The 21441-nt window shown below is 30.2% G+C and overlaps 1 protein-coding gene and 1 pseudogene across 1 annotated transcript; both read left to right on the top strand.

The window, feature by feature from the left end:
• Positions 1 to 582: 582 nt before the first annotated feature.
• LOC150035741 (uncharacterized) lies at positions 583 to 1201 on the top strand (annotated as a pseudogene).
• Positions 1202 to 13841: 12640 nt separating this feature from the next.
• LOC120080149 (ACC oxidase 1) lies at positions 13842 to 16807 on the top strand. The gene is made up of 3 exons (XM_039034716.2): positions 13842 to 13989; positions 14591 to 14811; positions 16059 to 16807. Exons 1-3 carry the CDS (start codon positions 13882 to 13884, stop codon positions 16630 to 16632), a joined length of 903 nt encoding a protein of 300 aa, XP_038890644.1. The 5' UTR covers positions 13842 to 13881; the 3' UTR covers positions 16633 to 16807.
• Positions 16808 to 21441: the final 4634 nt, after the last annotated feature.

The following is a 21441-nucleotide window of genomic DNA, read 5'->3' as shown; positions in this document are numbered from 1 at the left end:
CATATAGAGGCGAAAGATATCATATTTCAGAGTGGCGTGGAAGAGGTAATGCACCAACAACTCCACAAAAATTTTTTAACATGAAGCATTCTTCTGCATGGAATGTCATCGAGAGAACGTTCGGATTATTGAAAGGTAGATGGGAAATCTTGTGAGGAAAATCATACTACCCAGTGCAAATCTAATATCAAACCATCATGGCGTGTTACCTTCTGCACAATCTTATAATAGGGAGATGACTAACAGTGAATTGACCAAGGATTTGGATGAGATGGATTTAAGCTTTTCTACTACTGGGAATATGAGATCGATTATATTGAGAGTTCAAATGAATGGACCCAATGGAGGGATGAATTGGCGCAAAAGATGTTTACTAAATAGGAGTTGCGTAGCGTGTAGTGCCTTTATCTTTCTTTAATCAATTAGAACGCTTATTTTCTTTGTCGTGTGTTGTGAAATGATTTCATCCGGAACTCTCTCATTATGTTTACTATATTTTGTACTTCACTTTACCCATTAATTATGTTTCATATTTTTGTTTATTGTTTAATTGTATTAAAATGTGTACGTGTATACAGTAGAATGACAAGTTCCTCAAGAGCCCCAAAGCACACTTGGACTAAAGAGGAAGAAGCGAAGCTAGTCGAATGTTTGGTGGCGTTGGTCGCATTTGGTGGATGAAGATCAGACAATGGGATGTTTCGACCTGGGTACTTGGCACAACTACAACGTTTGATGGCTAAGAAGTTGCCCGATTGTAATATCCAAGGATCACCAACTATAGATGTCGAGTCAAATACCTGAAGAAAAAAAAACTTACCAAACGATCGCAAAAATGAGAGAACCGACTTGTAGTGGATTTGACTGGAATGAGGAATTCCAATGCATCTTTATAGAGCAAGAGTTATTTGATGGATGGGTAATGGAGTAATTTTGTCTAAATTGATTTACGAATATTGGTAACATAATCATAACATCCACTTCACCCTTCATGTAGAGTCATCCTACAGGAAAGAGAATTTTACACAAGTCGTTCCCATACTATGTTGATCTGGCCTACGTTTTTGGCAAGGATCGGACTATGGGAGGATGGCTAGAGACCTTTGCGAACGTCGGGTTTAATGTGCCAATCCATATGAATAATGGTGTTCCTATTCGTCACAAGATCCGAACATCCCCACGATGTTTAGACAGGACATGAGCATGTCACATGATGACATGCATGGAACACGTACTGGTCGAAGCACCAAAGGAGGAAATGCTTCGAGAGAAAGTAAGAGAAAGTGAAGTAGGAATCAATATAAAATGGCAGAGATTGTTAGGAATACGATGGAGTTCGCAAATGACCAATTGAAGGCGATTACAGGATGGCCGAAAGAGAAGCGTGCAACCAAAGTCAAACTATGTGCAGAAGTCATAAACTAACTCCAAGATATTCCTGAATTGCATAATTGACAGAGTGTAAAGCTTATAAAAGTCATATTTCGTAGGGTGTAAGATACATAGAGCTTCTTATCCGTTCCCACAACCCTGAAGTTGGACTATTGCAACCTCATCCTTGAAGAAAATATTTGATCAACACGTGTTTTGGACTACTTTTCAATAATGAACAATAATTACTTTGTTTCAATTATGCATTTAAGTTTGTAGTACATTTGGTATGTTTCTTGGTCATATTTTAATCATGCAATCATGAGTTAGTTATTTTGTCTTACATTTTTTTGTACTTAAAAAAATGAGGTTTATATATGAAACACATGAATTGCATCCGAAAGTAATGTACTTTTTTTTCTTTTGTGGCCATGTTAACCAAGGTACCTCCCAAAATGAAAAAAAAATGGTGATTAGCTTTTAGCATAAAATACAATCAAATTAATTTTGTATAAATTGGTGGAACATATATTCTTAATTATATTTTCAAAATATGATATTTCATATGCATAATTATTAGTATTATAAAAGATGGTAGTAGAAAAAGTTACACACTGTCTAAAATAATCTACATTTAAACTACAAACTATTATAATTCCGACTATAATAACCTGCACTCCAAACACGGACTACAATACTCTACACCCTAAACACAAACTATTATAAACAAAACTATAATAGTCCACACCCCAAAGACAGATTATAAAAATAGACAGTTTATTATAACCCACCGACTATAATAACCACAAAATATAATAACCTACTTTGCGCCCTAAACGCCCCCTTAGACTTAATCCTGAGTGTATTCTAAACTCCTGTTCATGAGGGAATGTCCTTTGATATGTATGGGTGAGAGTGACCAGTTTGTCGACTAAATAAGCCTACTATTTTGGGGACAAGACCAAGGCGGGAGCTGGGAACATAATAATACAATAAGGAATTCACTTCTTCCCGACTTCAGTGTAAGTAGATGAGTGTTCCCTTAAGTGGTGTCTTCGGGACTTGAACAAAGAGCCCTACCCTCTCATTGGCTCGAGAGGGTTTCTGTTTATTGGTTGGACTATAGACAGGTTGCTCATTAGAGAAGTACTGCTACTTAAGAAGTCAGAGTTAACCCAAGGGTAAAATGGTAATTTGACCCAGTTGGTGTTACGGACACTCTCGAAAAACTAACTTGTTGTTATTGGTCTATGTTCGTGGATACAGAAATATATTTACAGTGATAAGAATGGAGTTGTAGATCTTTACTGGAATGTACCCACAGTTAGCGAATATTGATTAATTTGGTTAATGAGTTTAGCCAATTAATCTCATATCGTTGGAGCTTTTGATTTGTTGGTCCACCAGGTCCCCTTGTTAACTCACTAAAGGATATTAAAGAGGGATTATTTGAATTGTTCAAATCAAATTGAGAAAATTGTATATTAATGTGATTAGTATGTAATTGCTTATGGATGTGATCTATAATTTGAATTAAGTTGGAAAGATATATTTGAATGAGATTCAAATGTTTAATTCAAGTGAATTAGATCCATAAATAATTTATCAATTAAATTAATAGAGAGGTGGTGCACATAAACATACAACGTTTATTTTTGTTAATTAAATATATACGTTAAATTGGATTTAATGTATATGTGGTTATTTAATTAATGTACTAATTAAATAAATATTATTTAATTAATTGAGCACAAGGGTAAATTAGGAAAGACTTGGAGAAGAGGTTAACTTTTCTCCATATAAATTCTTCTTTATGGTCCTTTTAGAGCATGAATTCATTTAGTGAATTTTAACCTAATCACCAAAAGAAAATCCTCTTCACTCTCTCCAAAGAAATCTCTCTACCTATTCATCTTCTAATAGTTGAATACCACATATCCTTCTATGAGAATCCTAGAGAATAATAAGGTTATTCTCGTGGTGTTCAAGATCAATTGAGGAGACGTTTGTGTTTAAAATCGATTAAGGAGACGTTCGTTGGAAAACTGAGAGGATCTTTATAGAAGCTTGGGAATCTTCAAAGGTAAGAAATAGTTCTCCCTCTTAGTTTTCCTTCATTAAAGCATGCTTTTAACATGTTTATCCTTCATGCGTTCTGTTTTAGAACACTGTTTTTGTTTATTAAAAGATCGATTTTTAGGATGTAAGGCATTCACATGCTTTCGCTCAAGGTTCGATCCCTTCAGAAATATCACTTGATTTGATAGATTGTGGAACGAGATGACGTGATTATCATGAAGATTCCTTCGAAGCACAACGTTGCTGATCCATTTATGAAGCCTTTCATGGCTAAAGTGTTCGAGGGTCATCTAGAAAGTCTGGATTTATGGGATATGCGGCATATTGTCTAAGGCAAGTGGGAGATGTTACTAAGATATAGTGTATACCCTAGTCTATTGTGTTTTTTATACTTTATTTGTATTGTACACTTCACTTCCTTAGCTTTAGGATAAGTGGGAGATTGTTGGGGTATCTGATAACTGGTAAAAATGCCAGTTATTATAAGCTTTTTATTTAGAATTATGAGAGCTAACAGGTAGAAAACGCAGTGATAATACTTAGAATTTGTGAAAAATTGAGTTTTCCGTCGATAAGCACCTAAAACCTCACTGACCCAATATTATACGTTATTCGGTGCCAAAGTATCGATTTTTGTAGCTATCACAGGAATTAAATGCATGCGTTTGTAATAAGCAATCACAGACAAACGCATGTGCTGAAGCCAAACGACCGCAAAAGACGAACGCAGGCGGCAACCTCATGCGTCCAACGCATGGAAGTTGCGGTAAACGCATGCACCCAATGCATGGAGAACGCGGTGAACAAATAGAGATTGAGGCCACGGAGTGACAGCCATAATAGAAGATTGCAAGATAGGTAGAACGCGTTGATAACTTCAGCTAAATTAAGCGCGGACGCATACCTTGGGAGTATCAATAAGATAAGACGATGTGACAACGCCCATACCGCAATAAAAGCAGCAGTGAGCCATACCTCCATCATTACAGCTGTCGGCGTCCAAGTTCTATAAATAGCCTTTGAGACCTTCATTTTGAAACATCCAAGCTTTTGCCTCAAGGCAGAAGTTTGTGATCACAGATGAGAGCTTGAAAGAGATTTCCAGTGAGAATTCTTCATCTCCACAACCCAGACTGAGTGACGATCGGAGCATTCGCTGGAGTTAGAGCTCGAGAGAGACATCTCCACCATTCAACCATGGCACCACCGGCAGCCTTGACGCAGAGTCCTTCATCTCCCTTCTAATCTCTGTATTGTATTACATTTTAGCTTGAGATATTAAGATATTTTGTGATCAATGCAAATCTTAACTCCTTCATTGTCGTCTTCTTCATCATCTTCATCTCTATCATAGATTATCTTCAGCATTTATTTATCAAAGTCAATCGCATGCTTAATCATGTAGCCTAGAGATAGGACGCATGTAACAACCCACCGAGAGGTGTGCGTTGTGCGAGAATAGTGAGTTAATCCTCTTTGCTTGGTGAAAGGCTGTGGCAACGCCTGTCTATGGGATGCTGCATTGCTTGTCTATAAGTTAAGTAGTCGCATCTAACTGCCTGAGAAGGTAAGGGATGGAATGTACTAAGCAAGGTTCATATTGTTTCTAGAGATAGGCACAATCTTATGCTCGACGCAACCATGCACTATAGAGATAGTCATGCGGCTGACCACCTAGAGGTGTGATGCATTAGTGCAATGAGCTGGGATTACTAGGGCGATTTAAGATAGTAAATGTTACTATGCATTATTGGTTGTTGTGTCTCTACTTATTCTCATTGCAAGTCTTCTATTACTCAATCTGTTTAGTTAGAAGTAGGAGTAGTGTGTAAAACATTTAAACCTTCTTCGCTTTATTTTTATTCTTATTCATCGCCTCAAACACATAACCTCATAAATATTATTGAGTGACAAGTCCCCGTGTTCGACCTCGGATTACCTGAGAAACTTGCGTTTGTATTATACTTGGCACAAGCGTAAGAAAACTTGTGATAGGAACGCATGATCATTGCATGCTAAGATTAACGCATCATCATTTCGACGCATGATCTCAGATGCATGGGAGTAAACGCATCAGTTATGTCTAAAGCATGATTTCATGTTCAAACCCATCTGTCCTTAAATGATAAAAATAAAATAAAACAAAACGCGTCCCTAAATTATTAACCCAACAGTATCCTTAATCTCCTGTATTCTTGTAGTTTATAAGACTTTGTAAACAAGTTGTTATTAATAAAATAATTGTTATTTTATGTGCATACACTCAATCCAATAAACTAAGATCCTAAGTTATATTTTATATAATTTAAACATGTATGTAGAGACATACAGGTGGATCATGTTTAAATGATAACCTGAACAACCTGTAGTAGACAGATGAGGCTGGGTACCTTATCATGGATCACGTTTAAGCAATAACCTAAACGGTCTATAGTAGATGGATAAGGCTGGATACTTTATCCTGGTGCACTATGAATACGACCTACTTTGTAATTGTTACAATTGTTGTAAAATGCTACAAATGATTCGATGACGATCATTAATGTGGAGACATGTAAGCAGGAGTATTCTATATAAAGAGTTCATATATAATCAGACCACGAAATGAATAGTCTCTCAATATAACACCGTTGATAGATGAGACTTATATTTCACTAGGATGACCATAGGTGTCTTGACTTGAATTCTGGGTGAGTTGTGAACTCATGCTGCCTATGAAGGCGATCCTTTGATTTGTATAGGTGAGAGTGGTTAGTTTCGCCGACTCAATATGCCTGTCATTATGAGGATTCATCTGATTGGGGAGTTGGGAACACAGCTACACAAATAGGAATTTGCTCATTCTTTATTGTTAGAGTAAGTAGAGAAATTGTTCATTTAATGGCTGATTTCGAGACTTGAACAATGTGATGTCACACTCTCTCTTGGCCTGCGAGAAGTCAGGTTATAGTTAGACTATAATTTATTATTCATTAGAGGGTTAGTGGTACTTAAGAAGTTAGATGTAACTATAGGGGAAAATAGTAATTTTGGCCTAGTTGTACTTACAAGCAATTTGTGAATGGTCAACGTAACTGTTGATTGGTTATATCCAATGGACACAGAAATATATCTGTAGTGCAAAGAGTGCAACTGTTGGTCTTTAGTGGAGTGACCGGCAGTTAATGGAAGTTGATTAATGATAGAGTTAGCATGAAATTAGCGGAAGTAATTAAGATCTTAAGCACTCTAATTCCATCAATTTTAGTATAGAAACATGCAAGCTCATAAACTTAAAATAGGGTTTTAAAGATATATCTTTGAAGATCTCTTCAATCTTCAAATACAACTTGAATCGTCTCACCAATTCCTTGTGGATCACTGCTTGATCTTCTTTATTATCCTCTAGGACCTTAGATTGGATTGTGGGATCTAAAATGAGTTGGGATTGAAGGGAATTTTTTAGGTAAAACTGGTTTTTTTGGTGTTTAGAAGTTGAAGAACATTTCTTCAACTAACTCAGAATTTCAACCAAATTCATCATCCTTAAATCAGTTGAATAAAACCAATTTTATTCAATAAGTTCATGTACATGCATTGCATGAAGAGGTGACACCAATCGACCTTAATAGGAAGTGGATTTTGGGTGGAAGATGTGTATTGAAAGTGGGAAAAACCCACTTACAATTTTTAAATTTTTAAATTTAATAAATAATTTTCTTTAATTTTAAATTTGAATTAATTTTATTTAAAAATTAGAAGTTTCAATTTTATGAAAATTCAAATATCAAATTCAAATATTGTTTTAATTTTCTTTAATTTTAAATTTTCATAAAATTAAATTAAATTAAAACAATATTTGAATTTGATATTTGAATTTTCATAAAATTGAAACTTCTAATTTTTAAATAAAATTAATTCAAATAATTAATTTTAAATAAAATAATTCAAATAATTAAATTTAAATAATTAATTAAAAGAATTTAATATCTAATATTAAATTATTTACACTACAAATTCCACAATCATGAATCCCATTCATGTATTTAATATTTAAATCAAATTTAAATATTATCCAATTCTCCAATTCCGTTTAATTTGGTAACTTAACTGTAATTATATCGCATATAATTACTAATTTTCTTAATTCGAATTTAAACGTTTCAAATTTACTCATCATGTTATTTTAAGGTTTAATTCGTTTGTGAGCTAGTAGGGGACCTAATGGACCTACAGATCATGGGCTCCAGCGATCCAAGATTAATCGGTTAAACACTTAAACCGAATTAATCAACATTCGTTAATTACCAGGTCACTCCACTAAAGTCTAGTAGTTGTACTCATCTCATTGTAGATATATTTTTATCCACTTCATTTAACCATAATCAGTAAGTTAACCCTTCACAGGTTGTTTGTAATAACGGTTAGGTCAAAAATTGTTTTACCCTCGAGATTACATCTTGCTCCTTAAGTCCCACTGATCCTCTAATGAATAATTGGTTTGTGATCCATCACCAAATTGAGTCCCTCTCAAGCCAATGAAAGGGTGGGGTCCTTGTTCAAGACCCGGAGTCGGCATTGAAGGGAACAACCTCTCTACTATCCTTAAAATCGAGTAGGAGTGAATTCTGTCTTGTACTCTATGTCCTCAGCTATCTACTCGGTCTTACTCTTGAAATGGGGGGCTTATTATGCCAGCGTTGTTGAGCCGACCTTCACCCATGCAAATTTAAGGATAATTCTGAATAAACAGGAGTTCATATTTAGTTCAGGATTAAGGTTAAGTTACCTAGGTCATCGCATTGAAATAGTCAGTCTTAAACAGCAAATAGCATTAAAAAGTAAGAGTGACTTATTTCTTGGTCCGATCTTATTCAAACTCTTTGTATAAGATGCCTCCACTCAAATGTCTCCACATGAACGATTCGGGATCACATCGTTTGTACTAAATACAAAGTGGATCGCATCCGATAGTGTTTCCAGAATAAGGTACCCAGCCTTATCCGTATACCATAGACCATTTTGGCTATCTACTCGTACTTGATCCACTCTTATGTCTCTATATAAAGTCCAAATACTCATGTAACAACCATGGATCTTAGTTTATTGGATTTAGTGCAATTTACATATTCAATCATAGTTTTATTGAACAAAACCTCAATAACATCTTTATTGCAAATAGAATATAATTTTACAAACTACGAGTTTTAGGACATACAATCCAACAATTAATTTATTAAAGAGTTTGATTAATTAATCGAATACCATTGAAGCTTCAAACTATAAGTCCATAAGGTCCCCTCGTTAGCTCATTTGGGATAAGTGAGAATCGAATTAATTTTGATTAATTTGAATTGTTCAAATTAATAAAGAGAATTGATTATTATAAGATATAATTATGAGATATAATACAAATATTATACTATAAAGATTTACTTGAGAGAAAAATAATATTCAAATATTAATATGAATTTGATATATATATATATATATATATTAAAGAAAATTAGTTTTTGTTTAATTAAATATTTTTTAATTAGAGAATTGGTTTTTAAATAACCTTTTCTCTTCATATTCTATCATTAATTGACATATAGAAGATGAATGGATTTGTTCTTTCATCTTCCTCTTGCTCACTTATAAATATACTTAAAGTGTGTAAATTTTGGATGTAAGTGTGATATTGCCTTGTTCTCTCAAATTTTTTCCTTCAAATACTTTCTCCAAATTAATCTTGAAGTCCACAACTCTCATTCATTCTCTACCTCGAAAATAATGAGGTTTTCTCGTGGTAGTGTTCGATTGATTGTTGTATTTTTACGATCAAAGTGTTTTTATGTTTGAGTTCTGGAGAGAAATTGAGAAGATTTTAGTCTTCAAGGGTATGTGATTTTCGAACCTCTTTTTTCTATTTAATTTCTACACAAATATATGCTTAATAGATCTTGTATATCTTGTTTCCATCTTTTATATTTTCTATATGTTATGTAAACTTAGAATTAGGACGACATATCCTTTCAATACGACCCATTTTATAGTTGTTACAAGTGTTGTAAAGTACTACAAATAATCTAATTTTGATCATTCATTTGGAGGGAGACCATTGGAGGTTGATTAATTTAATTAAAGAGTCTAATTAATTAATCAAGTACCATTAAAGCTTCAATCTATAAGTCCATAAGATCCCCTCGTTAGCTCAATTACTATTAATGATAATTGAATTAATTTTGGATTAGTTTGAGTTGTTCAAATTAATTAAAGGAAATTAATCAATTATATGAGATAGAATTAATATAATGTATATGGTACATTATAGGTTTGATTTAATTGTTCAAATTAATTAAAGATAATTAATTATATAAGATATAATTAATATAATATATATGATACATTATAAGTTTTAGTGAGATAAATAAATATTTGAATATGATTCAAATATTAATTATATGAATATGATTCATATAAAATATAATTAATATAATGTATGTGATACATTATAATATAAAGTTTTAATGGGAGAAAGAAACATTTGAATTTGATTCAAATATATGATTCCTGCACAATTATAGGTTAAATTTAATATGAACGTGATTCATATTAATTCTTATATGTGAGAGATTAATAAACTATACCTTATATTATATGTGATATAATATAAACTATAAGTTATATGTTATATGTGATATAACATATAGTTTTATACAAATATATAATAAAATTAGTTATTATATATTTTATTTTATTTAAAATTTAAAATATTACTTATTTGATTTTTTATTTTTTAAATAATTAGGGAGGAAGTTATAACTTCCTCCAAATTAATCTCTCAATCCCATTTTTTTTAAACGTAGTTCACATTTGAAGAAAACTTCATCTCTTCCTCCTAAGTTTTCTCTCTGAAAAGAAAAAAAAACAAAAACTCTCTAGCCAATTTTTCTTACAAAACTTCTCCTTCCCTTCCCCAAAATTAATCAAAGCGAGTCCACAACTCCGTTTTGATGGAACCCAAAGGAGTTTCAATTTCATTGCGATCGGGTTGCTGTAATTTCATGTTGGTGCGACTAGGGAAGGATCGATCTTGCGGAGATCAGAGAGGATTCGTGAAAAGATAATGAATTCTTAAGGGTGAGTAGTCTTCTATTAATTTTCTCCTCTTTAAGCATTCTGAATTTTATATATTTATCCTGTAAATAGTTTTACTTTTTCTTCTCTGCATTTTCTATTTTATATCGAATTGAAATTGAAATTGTACGGCATTTACACGTTTCCACTTGGATTCAATCCCTTCATGAACAATGTGACACCATATCGTCTCCTAATCAGAGAAAGGTTCAGTTATAGTTTGAATATAACTAATTGTTCATTAGATGAATCAGTGATATTCAATGCGTTAGATGTAACTATAGGAGTAAAATGGTAATTTTTTCCTAACTGTACTTATGAGCAATTTGTGAAAGGTCAACGCAATGTTGATTGGTTATATTCAATGGATATAGAAATATATCTATAGTGTGAAGAGTACAACTGTCAATCTTTAATGTAGTGATCAACAGTTAATAGAAGTTGATTAATTTAATTAAAGAGTTTAATTAATTAATCAAGTATCATTAGAGTTTTAATCTATAGGTCTACAAGGTCCCCTCGTAAGCTCAATTAGGATTAATGAGAATCGAATGAATTTTAGATTAATTTGAATTGTTCAAATTAATTAAAAGAGAAAATTTTGAATATGATTCAAATATTAATTATATGAATATGATTCATAGAAAAACAATAAGTCATAATTAATATGAATGTGATTATATTAATTCTATAGGTTATATCAGAGTTTAATAAACTATAGGTTATATTATATGCGATATAATATAAACTATAGGTTATATGTTACATGTGATATCACATATAGTTTTATTAATATATAATAAAGTTGGTTATTATATATTTTATTTAAAATTCAAATTATTATTTTATTTATATAATTATTGAATTTTATATATCCCCTCCCCCAATCTCTCCATACGTAAAAGTTGGTTCACGTTTACCTGGGTAAGAATTCATCTTCTTCCTCATACGTTTTCTCTCCGGGGAAAAACTCTCCATGAAAAGTCTTTGGTGATTTTCTCTCACAAAAAAAGATCTACATCCTTCTCCCAAAATTAACCAAAGCGAGCCCACAACTCTGCCACGGTTCTTAACCTTGAGAATAATAAGGAAGCCCTCGTGGTGGTGTCCAAAGAAAATCCAATTTTATTGGGTTCTGTTTGCTCTATTTTATGCATTCGTAGTGGTGAGACCGAGAACGTGACTGTTTGTGAGATCTAGAGAAGATTCGTGAAGATTGTGTATTCTTCAAGGGTAAGTAGAATTTCTTTCTCTTCTCATTTTGGCATACTGATTAGAGATTGTTTATCCTGTGATTTAGTTCTTCTCTGTATTTTCTATTTGTATTTCAAATTGGAATTGAATCGTACGACATTCACATGTTTCTGCTTGAGATCCAATCCCTTCAAGAGGAACTTTTGATTCCCCCTTTTACCTTTAAATGATGGTCATAGGGTTATCTTAGATAATTTGACATTCAAGTTATTCTTTCCCTTAATTTCGAGCCTCACACGTAAAAATTTGAAAAAAAAATCAAAAGATATATATTACTCTTCTTTATTTGTATTTCATAATTAAGAAAAATATTGTCAACTATTATATATTACTTTTTTTATATAAAAAATATTCATTTTATAAAAGTTCGTAAATGAACATATATTATTTTATTAAGAAAAATAACATAGAAAAACAATATAAAACTTTAATTAAAAAATCAAATTAATGAAAAAAATGTTGCATAGTTTCAATTTATATTAAATTGATTATAAATTAATGAATAGCTAATGAATAGCTGTGAGGGCATTTTAAAAAATTATGTAAATTTAAAACATTTATGTGTATAAATTTTATCAAACAAGCATATTTATTCAAATATTTTTAGATATCAATAAAAATATTCCTATAAAACAAACTTAGTTATCTAAATATGTGGAACATTTGTAATTTCAGATGTGTATAATTTCGTGAATTTAAAGATTTCAATTATTTAGATCCAATAAACAAATGACATTTTAAATTAAAAAAAAAAGTTAAAAGAAATAGATAAAAGCATTGGAGGAGAAAAAAAACGTTGAAACCCAAACTTTGTTCGAACCTTGAATACCAAATTTACAATTGAATGTATCAATAAAAACCAAACTCCATTGCTTAAGAAAGAAAAAAATAGTAATAAAAATTAACTTCGCAAATTAGAAAAAATAAAGACTATGGGCGATGGAATTAAATGATGCAATGTCTTTGGACATATCTTTTTTTCCCTTTCAAAATGTCTGCATAAATTCCAACAACAATTAGAAGATAATCAAAGCCAACTATAATTTAATGCTTAGACATGTGACTAAAAACTGTTTGTGCCCATAGTTTTCAGTTCAAACTACCAACTCCATTAACTTTTTTCTCTTATAAAAAATAATTAAATAATTAGTTTGGAACTTCAAATTCATAACTAAGTTCCAATATTAAAGTTTTTCATTTTCAATGTACAATTTTCTTTACCAGCACACAGATTCATGAGGGGAAGATGTGATGTATCAAATCATCTCATAAACAAGTCATCTAAATATTTGATATAATATATATATTTCTTAGTTCAACCATAATTGACAAGATGATATTATCGATTGTGTTCATATATTAATAGTAAATATATTTTTTATTTTGTTACAAAAATTTTAGGGTATTTATTGAACTTTTAAAAGTTTAGAGGCATTTTCAACACAAAACATTAATGATTTTCATCCAAAACTAACGATAAAGATATTTTTTTAATTTAATTTAGAAATTTAAAGGTACTTTTGAAACTTTTAAAAATTCAAAAGTATTTTTGACACGAGGTACAAAGTTAGTACATTTAGTTTTTAAAGTTTTAAAAGGTATCTTTTTAGTCTTTAAATTGTTAAGAATATGTTTAAAAGGTGATTAAGTATTTTTTTTTTTTTTTAATTTTAAATATTGAGATGACATTTTGAATTGGAAAAAGTAATTAAACATGAAGAGCTAATGAGAGTGGAGGAAGAAGACAGAGTTTTAAGTAAAACCAAACTTTGTGAGTGGACAATGCTTTAAGTTAAGCAAAGTTCAATCTCACAAAGGAAGAAAAAGAAAAGGGCATTCAAAGCTTAATTTACAAGATTTTGTTAATTTCCTAAAGATAACTAAAAAGGATGAAGAATATAAAATTGCAAGTGAATTATCATCAAAAGGGTAATCTTCAAAGAATCTGACCCTTTCATTCAATTCAAAAGAAAAATTATTATGACTAAAAATGATTGATATCCAATGAAAGGTAGCCTATATATACTCCATTATTTCACCATTCTTCTTCAATATCTTCAATTCCAAAGAGAAAAAATGGCTATGAAGATCCCCACCATTGATTTCAATCAGCTCACTGGAGACAACAAGGCTAATGCCCTCTCTGTCCTTCATGAAGCTTGCCAAAATTGGGGCTTTTTTTTAGTAAGTTCTTTCTCTTTAGAACTCTCATCAATATTCCTTATGATAATTGTCTATATTTAGATTTTTTTTTTTTATTGTCAGTATTGAGCTCCAACCACACATAATTTTATCTTTATTTGCCTACATACTTTACTACTATTCTAACTTTTTTAACAAATGTTTGTAGCAATGAGTAGAGTTGTAAAGTCATGGAATTCACAGTGTAAAGAGTTAATAAAACATAAAATTGATGTTTTTTTAGTAGTAAAACCCACAACCTCCTTAATCAAACAAAGAGTGGAGTTCACAACTCTACGATTCCTGACTCCGTACTTCCCAACTCTTTAGCCCAAACACCTCCAAAAATAACTTCACTCTCGAATAAAAGACCATGATGTTTTAAATTGTGACACATTCATATTTTTAAGTTGTTATTCTCTTCCCTTTTTGGGGTGTGATATTTAATATTTTATTATGAAAAATCTAATAACTAGAAAAGAAAAATTTAGATAAATCCAATTATTCAAATGGATGGTTTTTGGATTGGAATAGGTCAAAAAAAAATTAATTTTTTTTTTAAGGAATTATTAATGGTTTATTTGAGTGGTATTGGTTTGTGCAGGTAGAGAACCATGGGATTGAAGAGAGGGTGTTGGAGAAGGTGAAATTTTTGGTAAATAAACATTATGACGATAATATGAAAGAAGAGTTTTATAATTCAGATGTGGCCAAAAATTTAGGCAAAATGGCATTAACAAATGTGGATTGGGAAAGCACCTTCTTCATTTGCCATAAACCAACCTCAAACCTCTCACATTTTACCAACATCTCACAACATCTTTGGTAAGTTTGTGCTTATTTTACGTATCTTTTATATTACTATTCGATCTGAGTTTGATTTAATTTTTTAAATATTTAATTTTATAAATAAATCATTTAAATAATGGAATAAAATCTCATTTCACTTTACAATTTTTAGATTTATTTTGTTTAAACTTTTAAAATATCCATTTTGAAATCAATGTTTTAGTTAATCACCTTTCAAAAAATATGTTTAAGAAAGTATATCTCCATCACTTTGCTATTATTTTACCCAATATTTTCCGTCTCAACATCCACTTTTTTCCCCGAAACAGTCTCAATATCCACCTGGTCGAGAACATGTAACTACAATTAATATATATTTAAAATTATTTTCATATATTGAATTAATATTAATAATTCAATTTCAATTTATATAATAAAAATTTTCTTTTCAAAAAAACTATTTTTAAAATTGGTTGAAGAATTATCAGTAAAAAAAATAATAAAATTAAATAAAACTAAAATCAATATATATATAAGTAATTGTATTACAAATAACCAATATATATATATATATTAAAGTTAATAATAAGTTCAAGTTGATTTTGGTTATATTAGGTGAACCTATGAACCAACCCAACCCATACAATTTTCATTTATTTAAATTCAACTATAAAATTTTCATTTATTTAAACTCAACTCAACCTAAATGAATTAATAACTCAACCCAAAGATTGGATTGGGTTGATAAGTTTTTTTAGTTTTTTTTTTAACACCCCTAGCTTTAGCCAATTTTGGGTTAGAATGGGATACGTTATTCTTTTATTTTTGTTTTTAGTTTTTAGAAAAAGAAGTTTAAACCGAACCATTGCAACATTAATTAAAAAAAAGGTTAAATTATAAAAAATGTTCCTTGAACTCTATACTTTAGGTTAGATTTATCTCTAAACTTTTAAAAGTTTAAAAAATATCTTTGAACTTAAAAAAAAAAAAAAAAAAAAAAAAAAAAAAAAAAAAAACACCTTCATCATTAATTTTAGAGGAACATTGTTAAAATTTTATTTAAATAATATCTCTAAACTTTCAAATGTTTCAAAAATATCATTAAATTAAAAAAAAAAAAAAAGTTAAAAAATACCCTGACGGTTAAAGTTTTATTTATAAAAGAAAAAAACGTAAATACCTAATTATAAAAATAACTCAAAAAAATAATATTAAGTAAAATATTTAGATTATATTTTGCAAAAGAACTAAAAATTAAAAAAAAAATGTGGAAAAATGAACAGCAAAGCAATGGAAGAAGAGTACATTCCCGAAGTAATAAAGATAGCAGAGAAGCTTGCAGAGCTAATGTCCGAAAATTTGGGCCTACAGAAAGCCCACATTAAGCAACTATTCAACGGAACCAACGGCCCATCCGTTGGAACAAAAGTTGCGAAATACCCAGAATGCCCTCGCCCGGAGCTGGTCAGAGGCCTCCGGGAGCACACCGATGCCGGCGGAATCATCCTCCTCCTCCAAGACGATCAAGTCCCTGGCCTGGAGTTCCAAATTGACGGCGGATGGTTCAAAATCCCGCCGTCCAAAAACAACGCCATTTTCGTCAACATCGGCGACCAAATCGAGGTGCTCAGCAATGGCAAATACAAGAGCATTTTGCACCGCGTTTTGGCGGAGAAAGACGGCAGCAGGCTCTCCATTGCTACGTTTTATAATCCGGCGACGGATGCCTTGATTTCTCCGGCGCCGGAGCTTCTTTACCCTGGCGGCTACCGGTTTGGGGATTATTTGAAGTTTTATAACACTACGAAATTTGGGGATAAAGAGAGGAGGTTTTCAGACTTTATGAAGAAAATGTGACTGGTGTGAGTGTCACGTGCGGGTTTGTTCTTTTAATTTTTATTTTTCAAATAAATAATGTTGAATTGAAACCTTGAAGCGAGAAGGATGAAGAGAGACCAGGGAGATATTGTATCAACAAAATAAAGATTAAATTATAAAAAATATCTTTGAACTTTATAATTGTAAACAAAAATTCATAATTTTTATTTAGGACTTAGTTTAAAGCTTCACACAAATAATAAATAATATAAGTAAATTGCATACAGAAAGAATCAAACCTAGCCAATTGAAAAGGACGCTCGAGCATCTTTGTAAATAGTAATTTTGATAACTAAAATAACTTTATTTTATATTAATGTAAAATACATTGAAGTAGTGGAGGCTCGAGTTCTAGGTTTATGATAAATTTCCCATATGATTATAAAAACAAATCTAAACACTTAGGAAAAGTAACATTTGTATATTTAAAACAATCGATCATGTTTAATGTAATAGGATGAGAGTAATTGTGGTATTTTGGTCCCATCTTAATAAATCAAACTTATCATAATTCTAGTCGGATATACTACGAAAATTAGGACAAAATAGAGTTTCTCATCGACAAAATAACAATAATAATAAATGTTAGACAAGTTAGAACTCTCATTATTTAGAAGTTTGACGACTTCGATTGAATTTATTTCCATCACCACATATTGGTCTTATCCATTTCAAACTGCTAATATGTTCTTTAAGCCATCAACAATGAGTTTTTCTTCTAAGACTTTGACAGACCAACTAGAAGATACAAGGATGCACCACACCTCCAAGACATCACCCATATCAATAATTTCGACTAAGCTTTCATAAGTAAATCAACTTGTGGAACTACCTTTAGAAACCGATGATGCATCAATTCTTATACACTTAGACTTCTTTAAGTGTTGAATAAATAAAATACATGATTAGAATATAAATCCACCTCGAGATGTTGCAGGTCGAGGACTCCTTCTCCTTCCCCTTCTTCAAACTCCAATTCGTATTATTTACGCAATTATTGTTTTTAAAGGAAATCTTAACTGAGAATCCAAATTGCTTCGCTTGTGGGCTCTTAAAGTTTTAATTGATAAAATTATAAGTTTTATATATGCTTTTTCAAACAAATATAATTACAGAAATTCAAGATTTAAATATATCTAATTATTAGTTAAAGATTTTAATGGATACCATCTTCAAGTTTAAGGGTATAAACTAATATATATATATATATATAATTGTGAATGTGCATAAACTTATTGTTTTTATCGCACTTCAAATTTTACTTCTAAACTAGCTAAACCGTATAATCTTTCCACTTACGTTTTTAATTTCGTCAAAATTGTATCGTAGACTTATGCAAGTGATAAATTTTGTCCATTCTATAACTTTACCAAAAATCACAAATTTTAGCAACAAAGTTATCTTGATGTTGTTTTTCTTATTCCCATTAATTATACACCCTATATATTTTTATAATTTATTTAATGCATATGAAAACACCATTTTTAACATATATATTTCCCATTAATTATACACCCTATATATTTTTATAATTTATTTAGTGCATATGAAAACACCATTTTTAACACACTCATATATATGTGTATGTATGTATATGGGTGACAAAATTGCATTTGCTGTTTTAGTTTAAGAATTAAATTACAACAAATGTAAAATATGAATAAATTTAGAAGTTTGTGTGAAAATTGATATATGTTATCGAGATAAAAAATTCTCCCACATAAATTCTAGGTTCATAAACTAAAATAAGACAAATGATTATTTTTAATGTCAAAATATAAGCTTGGGATTGTTGAAATTTATAAACTAAATGTCCTGTATTATTCTTTAAAAAAAATTAAAATAAAAAAACAAGTTGTGATAGGAAGTAAGTTGGTGTTCGATAAAATTTAATCTAAAAAAAATAAAATATTCGATAAATAAATACCAAATTATTGCAACTTAACTATAATAGCTGCAATGTCTAATATTTCAATAATGCTTCAATAAAAAATTTAAATTGATATAATTATTAGTATGAAATTTCAATTCTAACCATTTGTACTAAAATTTAAATTTATATCCATTAGAGAAATTAATTTATAAAAAAGTTAATTTTACTAGACTCTTCTAAAAATTGGGAAAATGAATAAGCTTATAAAAATAAATATTAAAACTTTACTTTATAAGCTTATTTATAAAAAAGGGGAAAATAAATAGAAACAAAAATAAATGAGCTTCAAAATTGGGAAAATGGGATCTTTGGTAGTTGAGAATAAAGTGAGGGAGTTTGGGCACATGGGTTCCATTTTGTACCTACCCCTGAATGAATAAACTTTCAAAGTTCTAACTAACAAACCAAGTAGTAAAAGAAGAAATTGCCTTTTTTAAATGTTTCTCTTTTGTTTTATGCTCTGCCAAACACAATATAATGATCTGTCTTTAATGTTTAACAAATAAATTTCAAAGGATAACAATGATGAATCTCAAACATCATAAGAGCTATTTGAGAAGATTAGAACCTAATTAGATAATTGGGAATGGGGAATCAGATGAGCATTGAAATGTGTGAGATATCGAGCGCATGATAGAAATGGGATCGTGAAGCTTGAAGACGGTGAAAAAAGTGGATTGGATTGAAAATTGTGAGAATGGAATGAGTAATATTACAAATTGAACCCAAAACGGTCAATCCAAGCAAAACAAATAGCCTCCTAAGGTAATTTGGAGAATGTTTTTAAAAGTTGCTAATATGAGTATGGTTCAATTTATGGGTGTTTGTGGGTTGGATTGAAACATTTTTTAGATTTGATTCAATGATCCAATGGTAAGTTTATTTAATTTAAACAATATTTATTGCTTAAATTAAATAATGAACCTAACCCAATTCAATTATTTGAGTTAGATTGATTTGGTTTACTCATGTTTTTCATTTAAATTTTTATTCTAAAAAGAAATGAAATATTTATAAGAAAAAAATATTTAACTATTTTCAAATATTACATTAAAATTTTTAACAACTCAATTTCAATTTACGTTATGAAAAATTTCTTTTATGGTGTGTTAAAAAAATTATCTTGAGGAGTTGTTGGAGAATAAATAATAAAATAAATAAATGTATATATAGTTGTATCAAAGGCAAAAAAAAAAAAATAATAAATATATAATAAGTCTGGGTTGGTTTGAGTTGATTTGATCTATTTCAAATAAATCCATGAACCAATTGACCCATAAAATTTCATATATTTGAACCAAACTTATCTTGAACGGTACGAGATAGGTGGATTGATCGAATTCCTCAAATCTCGTTGTTATAATCAAGTTTTTTTTTTTCAAATACCTCTAACTGAATTAGCATAAGACAGACTCTTAACCTTAAGATCAAAGGTATAGTAAAATATTATGACATATGAAAAGCGTCTTTTAATAGAATTAATAAACTTAGATTTGAAATTCTGTACACAAAAAAGAGAAGAAAGGAAAGAATTGAATTGGGAAAAGCGTCATGGGCTTTAATTCTTTCCTTTATTTTACCCTTTGAATGGTTGGAAAAATGCATCATGTTACGGTGTAGAAAAAAAGCTCCTAAAGTTTGCTTTTTCGGATAAAAAAAGAAAAAGAAAATTCTATTCTGTACCCAAAATAATAATAATAACAATAATAATAATACTATCTACCTTTTACTTTGCTTAAACATTTTTGGTTAAAAATCACTATGGATCCCTGAAATTTTACAAAGTAACAATTTGATTTTTGAACTTTTAAAAGTAACGATTTAGTTCTTGAACTTTCTAATTTTTATCAATTTGTTCTTTCTCTTCAAATTTCTGTTAACTTGTATACGGAAGTGTGAGATGGCGCCACGTGTCATCTTATCTGTAAAAAAATAAAGGTCACATATAATATATTACAGAAAAGGAAAACGACGCGGATTAGATAGAGAAAAAAAAGCTACTTAGATTTCTTCTCTTCGCATTCTCGTATGCACATCTTCTTCCTTCTACTTTTATTATGCAATATTCTTGAAAAATATAAAGAGAAGTACGATTTGCAATCAGCGCCTGAATTTGTCGAGGTTAGTTTGAAACTTTCTCAATCCTTTATTGTGTTCTTGAAAATTTTGGAAGTAAGTTTTCTAGGGTTTGGTCGAGTACAAATTTCAATACCATTAGTCCACCTCGTTTTAGAAGATCCATGTAGGCCAAAGAAGTTAAGGAGAGAATTTGATAAACCACGAAAAGATACTGCAATCAGTAAGAGACATATTTCTATGAAGTGCAGTAAATGTAATCAATATGGTCACAACAAAAGGAGGTGCAAAGAGACAATTACAAAAATAGACTTTCACAAATTAGTATAGTATTTCTTTGGCCTTATTTTTTTTTTGTTAATTAATTATAGTCATGGGAACTATGAAATTAGTTTTGTAATGGATGTGAAAATTGATTACTACTGAATTAGTTTTGTAATGTCTATGAAACTAGTTTTTTAATGCTGGTAAAATTACTTTGAATTGAAAATTCAATTCTCTAACCTTTCAATAGTGTCTCAATTTTCATTTTCTCATTATGATAAGGTCATGATTATTTCAACAATCACACAAATATTTTGGTGGTAATTAAGTTGTTAAAAAATTGAAAGATTTTAATTTGCATCAATCATATGTAAAAGAAAATTCAATATCGTCAAATACTTTTCAAATTAATGTAAAATTCAATCTTTCCAAAAACTACAAATTTATCATAGATACAAATGAATCAATAGTCCAAATAAATTACAAAACAATCGTCCATCTAATTCTTTTCTTCA

The sequence above is a fragment of the Benincasa hispida genome, chromosome 6 (genome assembly GCF_027475165.1).
Source record: "Benincasa hispida cultivar pf3 chromosome 6, pf3_genome.v1.1, whole genome shotgun sequence".
In the NCBI taxonomy this organism is placed as follows: domain Eukaryota; kingdom Viridiplantae; phylum Streptophyta; class Magnoliopsida; order Cucurbitales; family Cucurbitaceae; genus Benincasa; species Benincasa hispida.
The sequence above is the reverse complement of the archived record's forward strand: the minus strand, read 5'-3'. Positions and strand labels throughout refer to the sequence as shown.